At 34.1% G+C, this 20,842-nt stretch overlaps 1 protein-coding gene across 1 annotated transcript; it reads left to right on the forward strand.

Moving 5' to 3' along the window:
• Nucleotides 1-5,765: 5,765 nt before the first annotated feature.
• LOC147410777 (uncharacterized) lies at nt 5,766-19,376 on the forward strand. Its single transcript, XM_086440012.1, has 5 exons — nt 5,766-6,226; nt 7,880-8,012; nt 18,301-18,530; nt 18,628-18,801; nt 18,945-19,376. Exons 1-5 carry the CDS (start codon nt 5,999-6,001, stop codon nt 19,029-19,031), a joined length of 852 nt encoding a protein of 283 aa, XP_086296138.1. The 5' UTR covers nt 5,766-5,998; the 3' UTR covers nt 19,032-19,376.
• The last annotated feature ends 1,466 nt before the right edge of the window (nt 19,377-20,842 follow it).

Consider the following 20,842-nt stretch of genomic DNA (forward strand, 5'->3'; position numbering starts at 1 on the left):
TGACTTTATTTTTCACAATGGTATTTTATTTTTGGTAGTGGAAAGGGAATTTATTTTTTTCAATTAAGATTAGAATTTTATTAAATATGTTACATGGGTGTTGCCTATTTAATAAATGTGTTAAGTTTGGGTTTAAGTTTTTAACACGATTATTAAATGAGTCGGGTTTGGGTTTGGTAAATTTTCAGAATACCTTTAACTCAACATGATTCAACTTGGCCCATTGCCACCCCTACTCATTGGTAGATTGCTTGCACATCGTAAATCATTTTTTATTATTAAATTTAGAAGGATAAATAATTTGAAGAAGTTTTTTTAGTCGTACATTTCATTGTAAGTTTTATGGTAATAGAATGACTAAATATTTCTTGTTTTCATTCTAATATCTCTCTCTTAGTACATCAATTGTGAGTGACATAAAAGACTGGAATTAAAAAGGAAAATAGAGATTCTTACCTGCCTGGAAGGAGGGATGGTCTCTCTTACCTCTAGTATGGAAAAGTTTTTACCTACCTGTTTGGAACGGAAAGTCACTATGTATGTTATGATTCGCCCTTAGTATTGTTAAGGTTGGTGGTGATATTGGTTGTAGAACTCTTTATTGAAGATAAATAATGGTACCCATTAGAGATAGTAAAATGAGAAATCTTAATAGTTTCAATTTCTCAAATTAACTTTGAGTGAGATTGGTCTACTCCCATCAAGTAGTGTTGTAATGACTAATGAGAAATTCTAAATTTCTTAAATTAACTTTGAAAAGCTTTATTTTAGTTTGTTTGTTGTTGCATGTTGCAACTACCACGAGAATCAAAACCCATGGAGTGATATGTCAATTTATTATTTTAACTTTAAACAAGATTTTAATGAAAAAATAGATTTTAAAAAATATATATAAATTATATTTTTTTGCATTTGCAGGATAATCAAGTAAGTGTAAAAGCGGAGCAAACAAATAGGGTTGAAAGTTATATATATATATATATATATATAGGGTCCCGTTTAGCAACAAACATTTTGGCAAAACATTTTTCAAAACATGGGTTAGAGGTTTTGGAATGGGCTGATTTTTGGTGAGGATGATCTCTACGGTGAGGAGATCATCCTTACCAAAAATCAGCCCATTCCAAAACTTCTAGCCCCAATTTACAAGTTGAAAAATCGTGGACCGTCCATTTTTTGTAAACCATTTTTGATGGGGTTAGAAGTTTTGGAATGGGCTGATTTTTGGTGATGATGATCTCTTCACCGTAGAGATCATCCTCACCAAAAATCAGCCCATTCCAAAACCTCTAACCCATGTTTTGAAAAATGTTTTGCCAAAATGTTTGTCAAAATGTTTGTTGCTAAACATTTCCCATATATATATATATATATATCTTACGGCTTATGAAAACAACAATTTTTTTAGAACTATTTTATGGTACACATTTAAGAAAAAAAAATTACGATAAGATTTTGAGATGAGCAATAGTAAGACTCTTAAATAATATGATCTGAAGAGAGTAAATATTCAATGTTATCCTTATATAAAAATAAAAGAAGGCTATTTAATAAAAAAACTAACCATACTATGTGTAGACACGTGATTTCGCCAGTACGATGACCACATCTACAATGGTTTGGAGTCGCCACCATTCATTTTTGTAAGTGGGTGTGAATGGTCACCCGATGTGCATTTTTTTTAGAAAATGTGACATTTTTGGTATTTGGTGATTCTCGATGGATAAAAATGAATCAACCCTTGAGATTCGGGTAAACGGCTCGGTTGGAGAAAAGGGAAGGTGTTAGGCACCATTTTTTTCCCCACTAGATAGTAGTAACCTCAACTCAACTTGGTCATTTTGATTTAAAAAAATACGAAAAACGATGTGCCACGTGTTGTGCATTTGTACCCTAGATAGGGGTTCATTTTTGACTTGATCATAGGGTCATTCCATTGATGGAAATGACCCTTATAGACCTTTAGCCTTGGGGTCCATTCATCCTAAAAAATAAAATGAAGGGGAGAGGGTGATAGAAGAGGGAGGAGGAGAGGGTATAGAAGAGAGAGGGGGGGATTGCCTTAAACCCACCTTGTATCTTCTTTCTTCTTTTCTTCTTCTTGAGTTCTTAGTATTTTATGAAAATACAATTCTTGTATGGTTGAAGGAGTAGAGAAGAGATGATGAGAGAGATGAGTGGAGTATAATATTTTTTTTTGTATATGAGACTTGAGGAGGATTGGTGATGGTTGTTAGTAGTGAGAGTTGGAGATAATTTTGTAATGAAAGTTGGGGGGCCATTTTTGGGAAGAGGAGGAGGGTATTTATAGATGTTGAGGAGTTATTTTAGGGATAAAATGGGGTGAAGTGAAGAAAAAGGATAGAATGGTTATGAGTTTGAGAAAGAAGTGGGTGTAATTTAGAGGAGATTGGAGGGTATTTAGGGAAGGGGGGTTAAATGGGTGAGTTTTGACCCAAATGGTTTGGATCCTACCTAACCCATTTGGGTAGAGTATTTGGTGAGGTGAGTTTAAGATGGTGGTTGTGATTAAATGGTATTTGATTTAAGAGAATGGAGGATTTAAAGAGGTGGTTGATGATATTTTGGGAGGGTGAGGGAGATGATGCCATATGTTAAAGTGGGTGGAAATGAAGGGTTGGAATAGGTTGATGGGAGATGTTGAGTGTTTGACTTGAGAGGATGGTGTAGGTTTAGGTTGTAGATGTGGGTTTTGTAGGGAATGATGAGGGTAGATTAGGGGAGGTATAGGTTAGGGGTGTGGGTAGATGTGTTTGATTTGAGAGAAAAGGTGATGTGTTGATGTGTGGATAGATGGGATTTAAAGCAAATTAATGGGGTAGGTAGTTGGGTGAGGGAGGTGAGATGGGGTGATGACATGTGTCATCTTTGATTATCAAGATGGTGATTGGTTGATGTGGGTAGTGGTTGATGGGTTAGGGTTGTGGGTTGGATATGGATTTGGGCTTAGGGGCTTTGGAGTGTTTTGGGCTTGGGTTATGAAATGGTTTTGGATTTAGGAATTGGTTGGGGGTTATTTTGGAATGGATTTGAGGGTGTAAGTTGGTTTTAGATTTTTAGGTGATGTGGGATTGAGTTTAGGTTAGGGGGGGTGAGAAAAATGGATTTTGAAGAATTAAGGATTTATGGGCTTTAAGTGGGTTTAGATTTTTTTGGATTCGGAGATGGAGCGGTGGAAGGTATAGGAGGTGGTAGGCGTCCCAAGTCTCATTTTTTAATTTTATTTATTTTTTTGAAAATTTTGAAATCATTGGTTTGATCGAGATGCCACGTGTTGGCGAATCGGGCTTTTTAGGCCCGTTGGTGAACTTTATCGAAAATTTGACGTTTTTGATTTTGGAAGCGGAGCGGTGAATATTGGGAAAACGTAAGGTAGGCCGAGTCCTTTTGGTGGCCTCCTAAACCATTGAGAGGTCTTAGGGGCCTCGGTTTGGTCAAAATGTCACTTTTCAACGACTTGGGCCCTTAAGGCCCGTTGGCCCATTTATTTGGAAAATATGTATTTTTGGATCTTTTCGAGTAGTGGCCCGTTCAAATTGGGGTATCTACACTATGTATTATAATTAGATGATCGAGTCAACATCATACAAGATCATGAAAATCATCTTCAAAGGCAATTGATGGAAAGAAAATTAATGGTCTGTTTGATTGTAGATAGAAAATAAATTTTAAAGGAAAATCAAACTTTTTTAGTGTTTGATTACCATTTTCTAGGAAAAATAATTTTAAAATTTTTTCACTCAAACCAAATTCCTACATAAGTGGGAGAATTTTTTTTCACCCAGACTCCAATGAAAAGGAATTCCCGCCATGCGAGAAGAGAGCGAGGTATTCTCTCTCTCTCTCTCTCTTGTTTCTACTTCTTAAGAAGCTATGCCACATTTCTCAGTCTCTCTCCTCCTTTATCTTATTCTCGTTCCTCTTTCTATTTTTTTTTTTATCTTTATTTTTCAAAAACAAAGACTCACCCCTATCCCATCCCCCTTTACTTTCTCCTCCTCATCCTTTTCTTTTTCTTCATTTTGGTCCCTATTTCCAGAAAATAGGGGCTTCCCCCCTTTCTCTCTCTCTCCTCCCTCATTCTCTCTCTCCTTGTTATCTATTTCTTTTTTAATTTATTTATTCTTTTAATTTTTTTTCCCTTAGATGTAATCAAATGATGGAATTCATTTTCCCACAATATCTATTTTCCCATGATCATTTTTCTAAAAAAATTGAATTTCACAAAAAATGAAATTCCCTATTGTTAAATATACTCTTGTTTAAATTTTATGATTAAATCTTAAGTATTGGGGGAATGTATATAACTCATATATTTTAAATATAGAGAATGTTCCCTACTTGGGTAGTTGTACTATTCTCTTCACCTTCACCTTCACAATAAGGGATTATATAAGAAACATGAGTTAGACAAAAGCTAACTCCACCATGTAATCTATTTAGATGGTTTAGTCAACGTATTGATAAAATCATGAAAATCCTCTTCAAAGTCAATTGATAAAAAGGAAATTAAGAGTTTGATTGATTGTAGATGGAAAATAATTTTTAATGGAAAATCAAAATTTTTTATTGTTCAATTACCATTTTCTATGAAAACTAATTTTGAAAATGTTTCACTCAAACCAAATTTTTGCACAAGCGGGAACATGTTTTTTACACCCAAACCCCAATGAAAAGGAATACCCACCATGCAAGATTTAAAAGAGCATAGTATTATTTTTCCCCCTTTACATTTCTCTCTCTCTCTCTCTATCTTATGTTTCCGCTTCTATATGAGCAATGCCATATTTATCTTTATTCCTTTCTCTTGTTCTCATTTCTCTTTCTATTTTTTTGGTCTTTATCTCTAAAAAACAAGGGCTCACCCCCCCTCCCCCCTCCCCCCTCACTTTCTTCTTCTCCTTTTCTTCTTCATTTTGGCCTATCTTTCTAAAAATATAGGACCTCACCTCTCTCTCCTTGTTATCTATTGCTTTTTTTAATTTATTCATTCTTTTAATTTTTTTTTTCTGAAGTGTTATTAAATTTTGGAATTTATTTTTCGACAATATCTATTTTTCAATGATCATTTTTCTAAAGAAATTCGAATTCCCTAGAAAATGAAATTTCCTACTATTAAATAGACCCATAGTTCTATTTTATGATTAAATCTTAATTACTTGGGCAAGTAAATAAATCATATATTTTAAATAGGAAATATAGTAGAGAATGTTCAATACTTAGGTAGTTGCATTATTCTCTTCACTTTCACAATGAGGGATTATATAAGAAACACGGGTTAGACAAAAGCTATCTTGATACATAACCAAGCCGTAGCCATCTTCATATAATACACTTGAATGATGAGCTAATTATCTGATAAATAAGAATCAACCATCCATTAATGCAAGTTCTTTAAAAAAAATAAAATTATGTGAACGTAGACATTGTTGCGCAGTTAATCAGGCCACCAATTCCTTTATACCTAAATCTCAAATTAGTAATTTACAAATTGATCATGAAAAATTAGCAAATGGATCACTAGAAGCAACTAATCTGGTTGAATGTTGATATATAGGTTCACCAAAGATCCATTTTTAGGTTGGTTGACCTAAAAAGAATTAATAAAAGATATTAACATCATGGTCTTATGTGTTCAGTCACACAGCAAATTTGTTTCCATAATGCGTATCGTATATTCGTATCGGTCTCCACTGACTCTCCATCGCTTATATAGTGACGAGTGTCAGAGAGAGAGAGAGACACACACACACACACACACACACGAGTCGCTTCTCTGTCTCTCAAGTTTAACAAGAGATCCCAAAGAAGAAGAAATAATAAAAGATAAACGAAAGAACAAAACCCTACCTTCGTCACGAAAACCTAACCCGTAAAGGGGGTGAGTGGAAGAGAATAAGCAATAATAATAGATCAATCGAAGAAAAAAAGAAAAACGAAGAAGAGATCAACTGAAGAGGGAGAGCAGTTCGAACCCATGATGTCTGCAATTGTAGTGTGCGGTAGCAAGAGATCCTTCTTCGAAGACATCCCAACGACTTCCACTCCAATCTCTTCTAAGAGGATTCGTTGTTCTTCTTCTTCTCCAATTCGTTTCTCTCCTCCTTTTTCTTCATCACTATCACCTTCTGATCAAGACCACCACTCTATCGATTCTGCTGCAATTGATCATCTCAGATCTATCTTCCCTGATATGGATAAGGAGGTATGTATACGAACCCTGGAAAGTTGAGCATTTGGGATCGAAACAAAAGTTGAGTTTGGAATGGACATTGGATTTAATTAATTCAGACTCTTTAGGGTTTTTTTTTTCTTTGACAATTTTTTCGAAAACTAAGATCTAATGTTGTAATCGTGGTTTCAAATCTGGGTTTGACTTATCGTCTCATCCATGGGTCTTCGACGGGTCATCATTTAGCTCGGTTTATATATATCTATGGGGCATTTTCGGCACCCTACTATTTACCTTACGTTTTGCCCTACGTGTTTTGTCCTACATGGGTTAGAATTTTTGGAATGGGCTGATTTTTGGTGAGGATGATCTCTATGGCGAGGAGATCATCCTCACCAAAAATCAGCCCATTCCGAAACTTCTAACCCCATAAAAAATGGTCTACAAAAAATGGACGGTCCACGATTCTTCAACTTGCAAACATGGGGCTAGGAGTTTCAGAATGGGCTGATTTTCGGTGAGGATGATCTCCTCACCATAGATATCATCAGCAAAAATCAGCCCATTCCAAAACTTCTAACCCCATGTAGGACAAAACACGTAGGGCAAATAGTAGGGTGCCGAACATTTTCCTATATATATATATATATATATATATATATATATATATATATATATATAAGAATTTTTCTTATAAAATAAGATAGATTAGAAGATGTTTTATTATAAAATCATATTTTATTTAGATAATAAATGTTTAAATTCTAAAAAATTAATTATTAATACCAAATCCCGGTTGATTGGGATGAGTTTTACTGACTCAGTTGGGGTTTTCAAAATTTTATCCAAGTCAACTTGTTAATCTTAGGAGATTTTGTAGATGTGAGATGCCATGTCTATCCATCTCGTTCATGGGCGTGATAACTTGAGCGACGACTTGGATGAGATTTAAAACTATGGTTGTAATAATGTGATAACACCACGCGCTTCGCAACTGGCACTTATGGCCGTGATGGCCATTCCGTGGCGGCTTTCGCCCTAAGTGTCAATTTTTTAAGGACCCCATGTAACCTTTTCCTAAGGTTTTTTGAGATGGCTTTACCAAGTTCAGAGGTCTTCACCTGAACCTAGAGAAACCACCAAAAGCACCTAAGTGATGATGGTGTAGAAAGTTAAGCACTTATCTCTTTTGGTCTGTAACAATAGTCCTTAATAATGGCTTGGTATTGAGACCACTTGATGTGATCTAGGGTTTCAGTAACAATTTAAGGATCTATTATAGATGGATTTATTTTTATCAGTTAACATGATGTGATTTTTGTAATTTGATGCAAGAATTGGTTATCTTTCGAAAAGATATAATATATATTTATTTTGCTGATATTTTAAAGGATATCTGATGTACTTGATTTGTTTAATAAGTATTGTAAGCTAATATATATTTTGTATTCTACTTTTCTAGTCCCAAGTCCGGATAAAGGAGGTTTACTTCCTGGCATGAATCTTGATCATACATTCCATTCAATTCATGCTAGGATGTTTCCCATAGACGACCCACGGCTGCAGAGACGTGGCTTTAGAAAAGTTGGATGGAGGACCATGATTTGTTTAGCCTAACTCATACATTATGGATGAGGCTTTAGTGATGATGATTTGCTAATAATTCATGATGTTGAGCATTTTCAGCTTCTTGAGAGAGCACTCGAAGAGTGTGGCAACGATTTGGATTCTGCCATCAAGAGTTTGAATGAACTTCGCTTAGAGTCTGTGGAACGAACCTTAGTTTCTGATGCAAAGAAATATGAGCAGTCTTCACAAGGTACGATTAAATTGGTCTCAGCATACTTTTGTTTCGTCTTATGTATTTGGTTGTGAGTTTCCTCTTTCTTTACCTTTCTTGTATGCATGGATATATTTTCTTGATTATCTTTTTCTTTTTTTGAAGTTTAAGTTCTATAGCAGCTGTGAGGGTGTATTAGCCTAACCCATACTACAGTATCTGGTTTACTATGTGAAGATAACTACCCCCAGAATGAACAAAACACCTATTCAGTTGACTTAATGTTATGTTTTTGAAGTGATCCGTTTAAATTCTGGTGGCCTTTTTTTTATAAATAGATATAAACATTTGTCAAAATAAGAAACAAAAATAGAGGAGATTGCTAAAAAAATGACTCTTAGATAGATGTGAGAGTCATATTTATCATCAGTAACTTGAGTTTCAGCATGAGGCGTGGGGAAGATTCTCAATTCCCTTATAATTGTTATATTTAAAAAGAAATATTTCTTTAAAATATATGCAACAAATCAAATTAGGGTCCAGAGTCTTGTACTTGGACTTCACTCCTTTGTTCCGAGATTAGCTTAGATGTGAAGTTGTAAATTAAACACTAACTGCACAGCAACTATATTAATATATAAAGCGAAATAGATCCCTATTCTTTTTTCCTAGACTATGTCTAAATGGTATGGTAGTCTTTTATTGTTATCTGAAAAATAAGAGAGAATGTGTGGTACTTCCTATATCTTCTATTATAATAACTGTGTTGGTATCTTTAAGTAGGTTTTCTCCTTTTGTTGGCTGATATTATCACGCCCCAAAAACTTAACCCGAATCCCCATGAATCCCAAGTTGAATCCAGAGGCATGATATATAACCCATATCATGATAGTCAATATATAAACGTAAACAACAAATAAATAACTATATGTCATATCTGATCATTGCCAACAAAACAGATTTGTAACCTCAAACATTAGTACACTTGACATATACATAAAACAGTAACGACATAATACCGTGTTCGTAGCTATATAAGAAAATGACAACAAAAGACTCAAACCTAATTTTAGTTCAACACTCATCAGTAGTACCCATGCTCTTCTCCTGGAAGTTTGGACTGATCATCTATAAAGCCATGATAGTGAGTCTCCTTAGAAGGATCACCTAAATCAGGTGCGCCTGAAATTTGTGATGTCGTAGGGGTGAGTAATAGGGGAGTTACCCAGTAGGGGAATCTTACAATTCTAAATAATAGCACCCTATATGCAGTTTAAACATTCTAGGAATTCGTAAATCGTGCATATTTGATATTTAACACATAACTGAAAATAATTGAATACCGATATCATGAAATCTAGCAGGAAATTGAAAATCAATTAAACATCTGAATAAATAATTTTTCATAATATGACATCAAATAATAGAGTACTTATAATAGAGAGTTGAGGGTCACAATTGATGTAAACATCTCAGTCAAAATACGATTATTCCAATACTTCACCAGTGTAGAATCCCACCGTTAGTTCCTGATTCTATGGCTAGCCTTTGCCACAATTTGGGTAACTGTTTTCCGGCTCAAGTTGGCCGTTGACCAAGGTTTTAAGAAACGGGCCAAATCAAGTAGGTCATTCTTTCTTGACTACTCTAGACTATTAATGATCATTAACTAACCATTTTCATTTATGCCAATCTGGCGTGCATGTGATCCTCGATATTCTCTATCAATCATACAACTATCTAAATCTTGTTCTCTATTAAAGATAGAAAAGAAATTTCCGAATTCCTGTTGTGATGTTGTGTTTTTATGCATCCCATAATACATAAGAACTCAAACAACGCAACTGTTATCCTAAAATAACACATCATTTCGGAAATGTCACAACATGTTATTCTTTATAGGTTTTTATAATCTCTTTAATAAATCACTAAAATACTACATATAAATATTATTTTCTTTTTAAAGCATATTGAAAGTAAAACATACACTTGTTTTAAATACCCAGTCCACTCTTAAATGTACAGTCTCATCTCTCTTTTCTTTTTCTTTCTTTCGTGTCTTACACGACCATTAATCGAAGCATTTCTCTCATTCGTGTCTTACACAGTCTATGACTGAAGCATCATCTCATCTTTTCTCTCTTTCGTGTTTTATACGGCATATGTCGAAGCATCTCACCAACTGGGTATTTTAAAAGCACGACAATCAATTGAGAACTCGTTCTCATATTTATTTTAATAAATTACTTTTCTTACCCAACTTTTTAATTAACAACATTTTTTGAAAATCCATCACTAAAATGATTAAAGTATACTGTCCTCCACTAGTTTAGCTTATTCAAAATCATGCATGTCTATAAAAAATGTGAACAAAATATATGAATTGTGTGTAAAAACAATAACTCATATAGTTGGTGTATTTTTCTTTTTGACTAGTACAAAATACGTCTAAAGTTCGTATAAGTAATAAATGTTTGGAGCATTCAATTTAATATGCATAGTGTAAATTTTATACAAAAACAACTTTCATAGTTGTTGTATTTTATTTTTAACATGTATAAATACGTATAAAGTAACTACAAACATGTAATAAATTATTTCTAAGCAAAGTAGTACTTATTAATATTCTTTAAACTCATAAAAACACTAATATAAATATCTATAAAATGTGTACATGCTATTGAGAATAATTACAAACCAATTTTTTTTGTTGTTTTTTTTTTTTTTTTTAAACTATTACAACAGAAATATAAAACAAATTATGTTTTAAACTACAAAATTTAGAAATTCTTTTCTTAAAATATTCCTAAGGCTATCAAAAAATTAAAAGGGCCTACCTCCTTGTTTTTCTTTCTTTTTCTTTCCTTCTTTTCTTTCTCTTCCTTTTTTCTTCTTATTTTTCTCTTTCTTCTTTCTTTTTTCTTCTTTATATAGAAAAAATCAACTAATATAATATCTAGATATTTTCTAGATATTTTCAAATAATATATAATATTTAGATATTTCCAAATAGTATCTAGATATTTTAAATAATATCTAAATATTTTCAAATAATATATAATATTTAGATATTTCCAAATAGTATCTAGATATTTTAAATAATATCTAAATATTTTCAAGTAATATATAATATTTAGATATTTTAAATAATATCTAGATATTTTAAATAGTTAGATAATACTAAAAAATTTCTAATTCTTTTAGAATTTCCTAAAAAATGGACTTTAGTCAACTTGACTTAGTCAAAGTTGTTTGACCAAAGTTGACTTGACTTGAGTCAACAGTGATTGACTTGGTTAATAATTTATTTATTTATTTATTTTTTTGGGACATTACATATATTTTACGGAAGATCGTTAACATTTAGTCCATATGTCAGTTTTAGTGAAAATGCATCTATTAGTAACATCTGTCCAAAGATTATTCCAATGATACTGTGTAACCATAAAATATATATTTATTGTAGATAAAAAAAATCTGTGGATATCCTTATTAGTTTGATTTATTATGACAGACTAACAAAGCTGTAGAAAACATGATGTGGTTATTTTAAGTTTCCTTGTTACAATTTTGCATGAGTGTCGAAAATCTACAATTCAAATATAAAAAATATGTAAATAATTTAGCTCCTTATTTAAATTATAAATAAGGACATTGTTAGAAAATGCTTTCATAATAAATAAATACAGAAGCTTTTCAGTTCTGAAATGACCCAACAAGTCCAAATTTATTAAGCCTTGTGACTGATAAATAGAACTAATTTTTGGAGGCTGTTGTTAGCTATGCCATATGTATTGTTTTCCTAAATTAAAAAAAGAAAACAAACAAAAATAGAATGAGTTCATTGAATATATGTTGTCAGCAAATAACACATCAATTGTTTTGCAATGTGTTGTTGGCAAATAAGGCATCAGTGACCATTCAATATATAATTATGCAAAAAACATAGAATTGATATATGATGTATCAAACAATTATTGTGTTTATAATATACTAATAAACTAAACAAAAGTTCACATATAATTATAAAAAATTGTACAAATAAGTGGTTACACATAGGGCTTAAAACGGTTCAGTTTTGGACTGGATATGAGTATGTCCATATCTATATCCAAAATTTTTATTTGGATTCATATTCGTATTCGAGTTTGACTCAAATGCTAATAGCTAAAACCTTATCCGAACCATTTTAATTTCATAAAATCCATATCTGGATCTGATCTGACCGAATTTATTGATTCGGGTCTGATAATGTCAACTCGTTCAAGGTTATTCCAAATAAAATTGCTAAAATATGATCAAATGATGATTTGAACCCAAGACCTCTCCACTGCACTCACCCAATTGTTGTTGGTTGATGGAAGATAACTTGAAAAATATCAAAATAAAACTTGCAAGGTAATATATTATTCACATCTTGGCGGATATAGGGATGAATCCGTATCTAACCCAGATTCAATTCGGTTCAAGGGACATCAACTCATATCTGAACCACATTTTAATTTAGATATACTTGACAAAACCAAACCCGGTAAATTCGGATTTGGTGCACTTGGATTTCAAATAAAATCCGTTTCATTGAGTTCAAGGGGATTACTTTTGATGACTTCGTTTTTAGATGGAACTCTTTATGTAGTCTTTGATGCTTTAATTTCTTTTTGATTTGTAGATTGTTTAGAGGCTTTCTCGGCCTCTTTGTACTTTGTTTTCTTTCATTCAATATATTACACTTAAAAAAAAAATAAAATCCGTTTCATTTTAAGCCCCAGTTACACAAAATCTTACACAAACCTTGATTGAAACAAATATTATATACATTTGGTAGAATCCACACTAAAGATTTAGTTTAAACCAAAAATAAAAATAGAAAAAAAAAATCACGACTTACCTCCATTGTTTGCTTTGCTTGGAAAACAAATTTAGATTTGTGAAGTTGGTGAAGTTTAGTGGAGAAATGTCTACTAAAAATGAAGATAGATGTGGTACTATAGAAACTTCTTCCTCCAAGTCTCTATTCAATATCTATATATATATATGAGGGTAATTCAATAGACATTTGAAAACATGGTAAAAAACAATGAAGAGGAACTGGTAGATCTAACACATGTGATGGTGATCTTGTTTTGCAATGAAAAACGACTTTACAACTGTCTCGTTTGATGAGACATAAGATTTCAGATAATTGCGAATACATCCCTCTTTATTTTTATTTTTTTAAAAAGACCACTCATTAACGAGACAAAACTCTCTACTCTCTATCACTTCTCTCTTCTCCTCTCCTCTCTCCCTCTCTCATTAACTTCTCTTCTCTCACTTGGCTTCTTCAGATTAAGGCTGCGAAGCACTTGTCTTATTCAATGTACCTATAAAAAACTACATGAAAATTGAAAAACTGTTACAGCATCACCAAAGGTATCCCCATCATCATCAAAGCCTTATCTCGAAAAACATACATATGTTGATTTATAAAAGGCATATACACTAAACCAGCTGCCATATCAAATCAGTTCAGCTTTTTACACTAGTGATCTTCACTGTTGGGACCCATCAAGTGGTCTGAGAATTTTGAGTAGGCCCATCAATGGATTAGGTTCGGGTTGGATATTCGGATTGTTACCAATACAATTCAAACTTTATTAGATCCAGACCAGATTGGATCTACAATTTTTTTTTTTAAATCAATATTTTGGATTGGACATAATCAAATCATATCCTATAAAGTGTAAATTATAATTTCTATTTTTTCTCACAAATTAATGAAATGGGTTCTCTATTCGATCAATATATGGTCGATCCAAAACCCATTGAGTTGTCAAATTGGATCCAAAGGGATTGTGTTTCGGTCTTTGATCTGACCCATTGGCAACACTAATTTTGATTCTGGATCTCCTCAGTGCATTCATTCATTGAATGGTGGGACCTAGTAGACTGTCATTTAGATCTATCGAACCTAAACAAAAGAAGATTTATCTAAAAGTTTGAGTAGCAAAACAGAATGGCCTCAAAGTTCCTAGAAACGATTGTAACACATGCCATACATCACAAAGGCATCTTTACTTTAGTTTTAATGAACAAAAGTAGTCCCTAACAAAACACATCTGATGCAGGACGGTGAGAGAAGAAGAGGAAATTTTGGGGGTTTTAGGGAATTTGATTTGGGTTAAGGATTTGGGAGACAATAGGAAAATGATTTTCAAAATACCAATTGGTTATATGTTGAAATGTAAAACACAAAGTTTTCCAATTACAACATTTTGAAATTACAATTAGGGGAAGGTTTAGGGTATTTATATTAGATTTGGAAAAGAGATTAATGAATAAGGGTTAAAAAAAGTGGGGAAGGATTACGGGTAAAATAAAATAGGGTTTTAGGTTTCAGGAATCAAGAATCAAGAATCAAGAAAGGGGTGTCAAGAATCAAGAAAGGGTTTCAAGATTCAAGAATCTAATACTTCAAGAAATCAAGAATCAAGAATTCAAGATTACTTGAAAAATCAAGAAAACAAAGTTTATCGGTTGGGTTCTTGATGGTTTCTTATCTCTCATAAATAAACAAAAGAAGATAGAGGATAAGAAGAAGATTAAAGAAAAAAAAATGGTATTTAATTTGGAATCACTCCAATGATTTCCATGACATCAACCATGTTGAATGCACTAACATTTAAAAAAAAAAACAGACGACTTCTGTATGTTTGTTTATTCCATTCACCCTCTTAATAAACCCTAATACAATCTATAAATAAGGAAAATCAACTAAGATCCTACTAAAATTAAAATACCAAATAAAATAATCTAATTTTCGTAATTTTCTCTCTCCTAATTTTCAACCCTAATAAACTTAAATAACAGATAAACTAAAATTATTAAACTATCCCTAAATATTATACTAAGACTATGGGCCAATAAAACATGAAAATAAGTCTAAAAAACATATAAATAAAGTCCTAATACTACTCAAAACTAATAAAAAATAACTAATCTAAAATAATCTCGAACGATAAATCTAGACCTAATTAAGTAAAAACATAAATAATTACAAATTTTTCGTCTAAACCCTTGACCATTGATTTGATTTGTGTTCTGCATTAACATCCATGAGAGGATCTCAGTAATTTAATCTTATTTACATTAAATGTTCTCAATTGTTTTCTAGTAAGCTCTTCAGTTTACATAGGGTCTCTGAGGAGAAGCTACAATGTGGTCTTTGAACAAGAATCTAAATGTGGATTAAGATAATGGAATCAAATTTTACCAATAATTATTACCCATTCCATATTCTTGACAAATACTGAGTTGCTAACTATGGGAAGATGGGCAATTTCATAGACAGATTACAATCCAAAAACCATTCACCCTTAGTTTGAAGAAGATTAGTGCTTCGTAGTCGTAGTCTGAAGGGGCCGAGTAAGAAGAGATGTTATTATGAGAGAGAGAGAGAGAGAGGTCTCAGTTCCTCCTGTAGAAGACAAAGAGATGGAGAAAAGAGAAGAAAAGAGGAGAGTTTTGTCTCGTTGTTAATGAGTGATTTTTAAAATCTAATGTCTCATCAAATTAGATAGCTATAAAGTCATTTTTCATTGCAAAATGCGATCTCCATCGTCGCATGCATTAGATCTAACGGTTCCTGTTCATCGTTTTTTACCATGTTTTCAAATATATATATTTTTCACATCAAACTATAAAGCCAATCCTAGTTGGTTGCAAGGGTAAAGGAACTTTAACATAGCTCATCTTGGTTGTCAGAGTGTCTCTTATTAGTCAATGGACATAGGTTTTGAGTATTTCTTTTGGTTATCTCTAACGTAAGTACACACATCCATCCTACTGGTTTCTTCTCTGGTGGGTCAATCATATATCAATAATTGTTCTAATCAAGAGCTTGCATTTCCATTGTCTTTCTCCATTCAATGAGAGAGAGAGAGAGAGAGAGAGAGATTGCGAGGAATTGAAACAGAAGACAAGGGAAAGAGAAAACTACAATATGAAAGCGATAATGCACAACACGAGCCAAAATGGATGTCTTTCCTAACATAACAACAATTGGAAGGTCATAATCATCAACCGCCACCATTGGAGAAAGTAGGAAAAACACTTGGATTAAGAGAGCCCGAGGGATTTGCTTGGTAAGGTATTGAAACTTTAAAATAGGCTCTTCACATCACTTGGAGTGATCTCACTTCCATTTCTATATCGATTCCAACCCCAAACAACATTTTGAAAGCCACAAGAACACTTAGGGTCTGTCTGATTACAAGGAAAAATCAAATTCCATGGATTTCCATTGATTGGGAAAATGGTGGGTGGAAAGTGGGAACCATGGATTACATTGGTTGATTGCACTTGGAAAAATAATCGGGGAAAAAATGGAAGATTAGAAGAAAAAAAAGATTGGGGGGGGGGGGGGTTGGATGGAGGTAGATATTGGGTAGAGACCACCTTTAGAGTTGGGTGTGGTTATAGGATTCGCTTCTGAGTCGATAGGTGGTGTGGTAGTTCTCTGCCATCTATGCGTTCCCGGTGCTCTACATTCTATCATTGAAAAATGATCTTCCCATTGCTGCCTTCCCGAATTGCATTGATAGTGGTCTTTCATGGGACTTGGGCTTTAGAAGGAATTTTAATGATTGGGAGATTCATGAGCTGGCAGATTTGACTTTCAAACTCAATCAGGTTCCTTTTGAGCCTTCGGGGGTTGATAAGAGAGATTGGACCTATACTAAGGATAAAACTTTCTCGGTTAGTTCTTTGGCACCACAAAGTTTGTCTTCTTTTCTTGTGGGGCCCATCTTGGGCCACAAAGTTCCTTCGAAAGTGGCTTTCTTCATTTGGTTTTCCCACCTCTTGCAAAATCCTTACTCTTGACAACCTTATTACTAGAGGCATTGTTGGGTCAAAATTCTGTTTGCTATGTAAGGGGAATGGCAAGTCGATCGCCCACATTCTACTTCATTGCCCTTTTGTGGCAAAGCTTTGGATACGTTTCTTGTGGCTTTTCAAATGCTCTTGGGTGCTCCCTAATTTAGTTTTATCTCTTTTCCAAGCTTGGAGCCATAATGTGTTCTCGGGGTACAAAAAGAACCGTTTTGGCCCACTCCCCTTTTGCCATTTGCTAGGTCATTTGGTGAGAGAAATCGAAGGATTTTACAAGGGGTGGATATTAGTTGTCAAGAATTGGTTATGGAGGTTCTAGGGTGTTTGTTCTTTTGGAGTAAATTAGACCCATAGTTTAAAGGGGTGTTTTTTAAAGAGTTTGTCTTTAGATTGGAATCTGTATTTAGAGTAGTGTTGTAAGCTTTGCTTTCCTTTGTATTGCACCCGATCTCAATCGCTTTTTTTTTTTTTTCTTTCTTTCTTTGGCTTAATAACTTCGTTTTACCTATAAAAAAAGGATATGGGTAGAGGCCTTTTATTGGAGGAGAAAAAAAGAGGAGGGGGGCAAAGGTGGATTTGGAGTTTGTTGGAGGCCCCATTTTGGGGGAGATGGTGGGGAAAAAGAAAGAGATGAGAGAAGATATTGGGGTGGAATTCGTTGGATCTCAATTTCCTGCCCCAAACAATAGATCCTTAGGTGAAGAAGAATTGAGAAAAATGAGTTTGAGGAGTTTATTTCCCTTCTACTATTGTAATTACAAGAATACCACTATTACCCAGAATACCCCTATATAACATGAGGTATTCTACATTGCAATTCAAGGACAATGACCTCACCCACTTACCTCTAGGTAATGTGACTTGGATCCTATGGCTTGGAGGGAAGGTCCTTCTTGGCTCTTATAAAAAGGCCATGGAAGGGCATAATAACAACATAGCACTTTGCCACCGGTTGGTTCTCTCCCTCTGTTATCAACCCTCTCTCCTCAAGGTCCACTAGCCTTTTCTCTAGGTCGGTCCCCCACAATTTTAGGTTTTAATAGTGAAAATTTTATTTTGTAATTTTCTAGCCCTTTTGGCAAGAAAAAATTTCTGTAAAGAATATTTTGGTCAAATTTGATTGTTCGTCCGAAATATTTTCACCATAATCATGAACTTTTGTGCTAAAATTTGATTATTTCTATCAAAATTCACTGTTCATCAAAATATTTTGGAAAATGAAGAGTGATTTACATGGAAATATATTAAAAAAGAAACTACTGGTTAGACTTGATGTCAAGCATCGTGGAAACACAATATTTCGGTTCATTTTGAGGAAATTTGTCAAACTAGTTACCATGAGACCTATTAACTTGCCATCTAGATGTTTGTATCTTTAGCCTGGTATAGATTTCAGATTACGTGGTTTAACTATGAGAGCTCGGTTTCCTAACATTTTGAAAGGTAACACGTGCAGATTCAGCAGGTATAGCTACCACAAGTGGAGATCCTGCACCATCCAACAATCTATTGGCTTCAGACAACCTACCAACAGGTGGGTCAGAGTGGGTGGAGCTGCTTGTGAGAGAGATGGTGAATTCCTCTAACATGGATGATGCCAAAGCCCGTGCGTCAAGAGTACTGGAGGTTCTTGAGAAGTCAATTCGTGTCAGTGCTGGCGCCGAGGCAGCACAAAGCTTTCAAATGGTGAGCATTTTATGCCAACAGCTACCCCTATTGCTGATACTTGCAATTATGGTAGATTTTGTATGTGAAGCCTCTTGTACTTGTATGCTATTGGTAGGAAAATATTATACTGAAGAAACGAGTAGAAGAGCTGATTTGTGAAAACGCCATTTTCAAGCGAACTGTGGTTGCCCAGCATACGAAATCGAAAGAATATGATGATAGGAACCACGAGTTGCAGCGTTTGAAGCAGCTGGTGTCTCAGTATCAAGAGCAGTTGAGAACACTTGAGGTATGCAATTTCTCTTTTAGTGTTTGGTGGACCGGCCAAACGGGCCGAGGAAAGAAGTCGTAACATCTGATGTGAGACTAAAAGGAAAAAAAAAAACTAATGGGTTTCTGTTTATTTATGCTGTTGTGGTGTGGCACTGGCAGGTGAACAATTATGCACTGAGTATGCATCTGCGGCAGGCTCAGCAATGTAGTTCGATCCCAGGGCGTTTCCATCCTGATATCTTCTGATTAAAGGAAGGATGAGATTTCTACAAATTAGCAGCTTTGATAATGGGAAAGTTACTCACTCATTCCCTCACTTCAGTTGATTTCATTTTTTCTTCTTGTCTTTGTAAAGCTGGTTGTCTATGCTGTGCGAACAAAATACCCGGACTCCTATTTCACTTATGAAGGTATAACATGGTATTATAGGGGTTAATTCACCCTAGTGTGAGAAGAGTAAGCTTAAATTTAAGGGTTATTTTGAGATACAGCAAAAATTAGAGATCTCTCCTTTTCTACTTATCTAATTTTCACCAAAACTGGAGGGTAGCTCAACATTATGCTTAATAATAGCTGTTGGATTCGTGTTTACTGGGGACAAGAGTTCATTTTTTTGTTTTGTTGCTCACGTGGCATAAAAATTACATGTACAACTCAAAGTACCACAGACAAAATTCACATGGATTTCTTGTGATTTAGTTCTCCATGTAATGCTAGTTTGTGTGTGTGGGTGGGTGTTCTGTGCATGATATATGATTCAGTCCGTGTACTATTGGATGATCATATCATGAAGTTTTTCTCTGGACGGTGTATTCCTCATTTGTACACGACGTTGAACCCCAACTGAACTTGGTGGTGATCCATCCATCAAGTTTCCACCATGTCTTTATGCCGAGTGGATGGGCGCATCATCTCCATGCATGTGATGCATGCATGACTGTGACTTTGTACAAGTATATGATTGGTACTCAAATTTTCTGCAGTGATTAATGGAGCCTCCCATGGCTACTTTTTGAAATCATTGTGAGTTAAAAGGCAGGGGGATTTCTTATCTCTAATTTTGTTCACCCATGTTATTAAAGTCTCTTCATATTTATTAGTAGAGGGTTTATTTCTATTCCTTCCAGAAGGGGTGTGCCTCCAATTTCTCAATTGAAGTTTGTTGATAATTTTCTAATCTTTTTAAAAATTCAAAGGAGTCAGCTTCAAATGTCTAAGAAAATCCTAGATATTTCTCTTTTCTAAGCTTGGAGCAAACGATGCTAAGATTGCCATTTTTCTTTACTGCTGCTTGTTCCAATAAAAAATGGATTATTCATGCTTCTTTCTTTCCTGGAGGGTTCTCTTCTTATTTATTATATTGGCCTTCCTCTTTTTATCTCAAAGTTATAACTGTTAGTTTATGCCATCCTCTTATTGATAAAATTCTGAAAAGCGTGGAATATCTTTTGCATTCAGATCAAGAATATTTAATAAAACCTGTTCCTGAGTAGTTTCTAGATCTAATTGTCTTCTTGCTTTGTGATTCTGAAAAGTGTGGAATTATTAGGAGAATGGGGGATTGGAATTTGATTGGGCTAATGAAGTTTTTTTTGGAGAATTGTGAAAAAAATGACTCAGTATGGAGTATATGGACCCAAGCATACTATATTGGGAATGGTGATGTTTCATCTTGCCAATGCCCCCGAAGATGCGTCTTGGGCTTGGAGGGGATTGTGCGAGTAAAAGAGTTGGCTGCTTTACATATAAGATTTATAGTTGTTGATCGCACATCAATTACTTTTTGGAAGGATCCTTGGATGAAGGATCGATCTATTATTAAAAGCTATGGAAGGAGATTTATATTTCAAGAGGGGAGTCAACCAAATGGAAGAGAATGGATTTAAAAGCTATGGAAGGAGATTTATATTTCAAGAGGGGAGTCAACCAAATGGAAGAGAATGGATATTTCCCCCTTGGCTAAATGAAAAAGACATATTGATATGGACTCTTACTTGGACCGGTAAATTTTGTTTCAAAAGTGCATGGGAATGCTATTAGAGTGGATCTGAAAATCA

Source organism: Akebia trifoliata, chromosome 1 (assembly GCF_017979445.1).
Source record: "Akebia trifoliata isolate Shusen 1 chromosome 1, ASM1797944v1, whole genome shotgun sequence".
NCBI lineage: Eukaryota > Viridiplantae > Streptophyta > Magnoliopsida > Ranunculales > Lardizabalaceae > Akebia > Akebia trifoliata.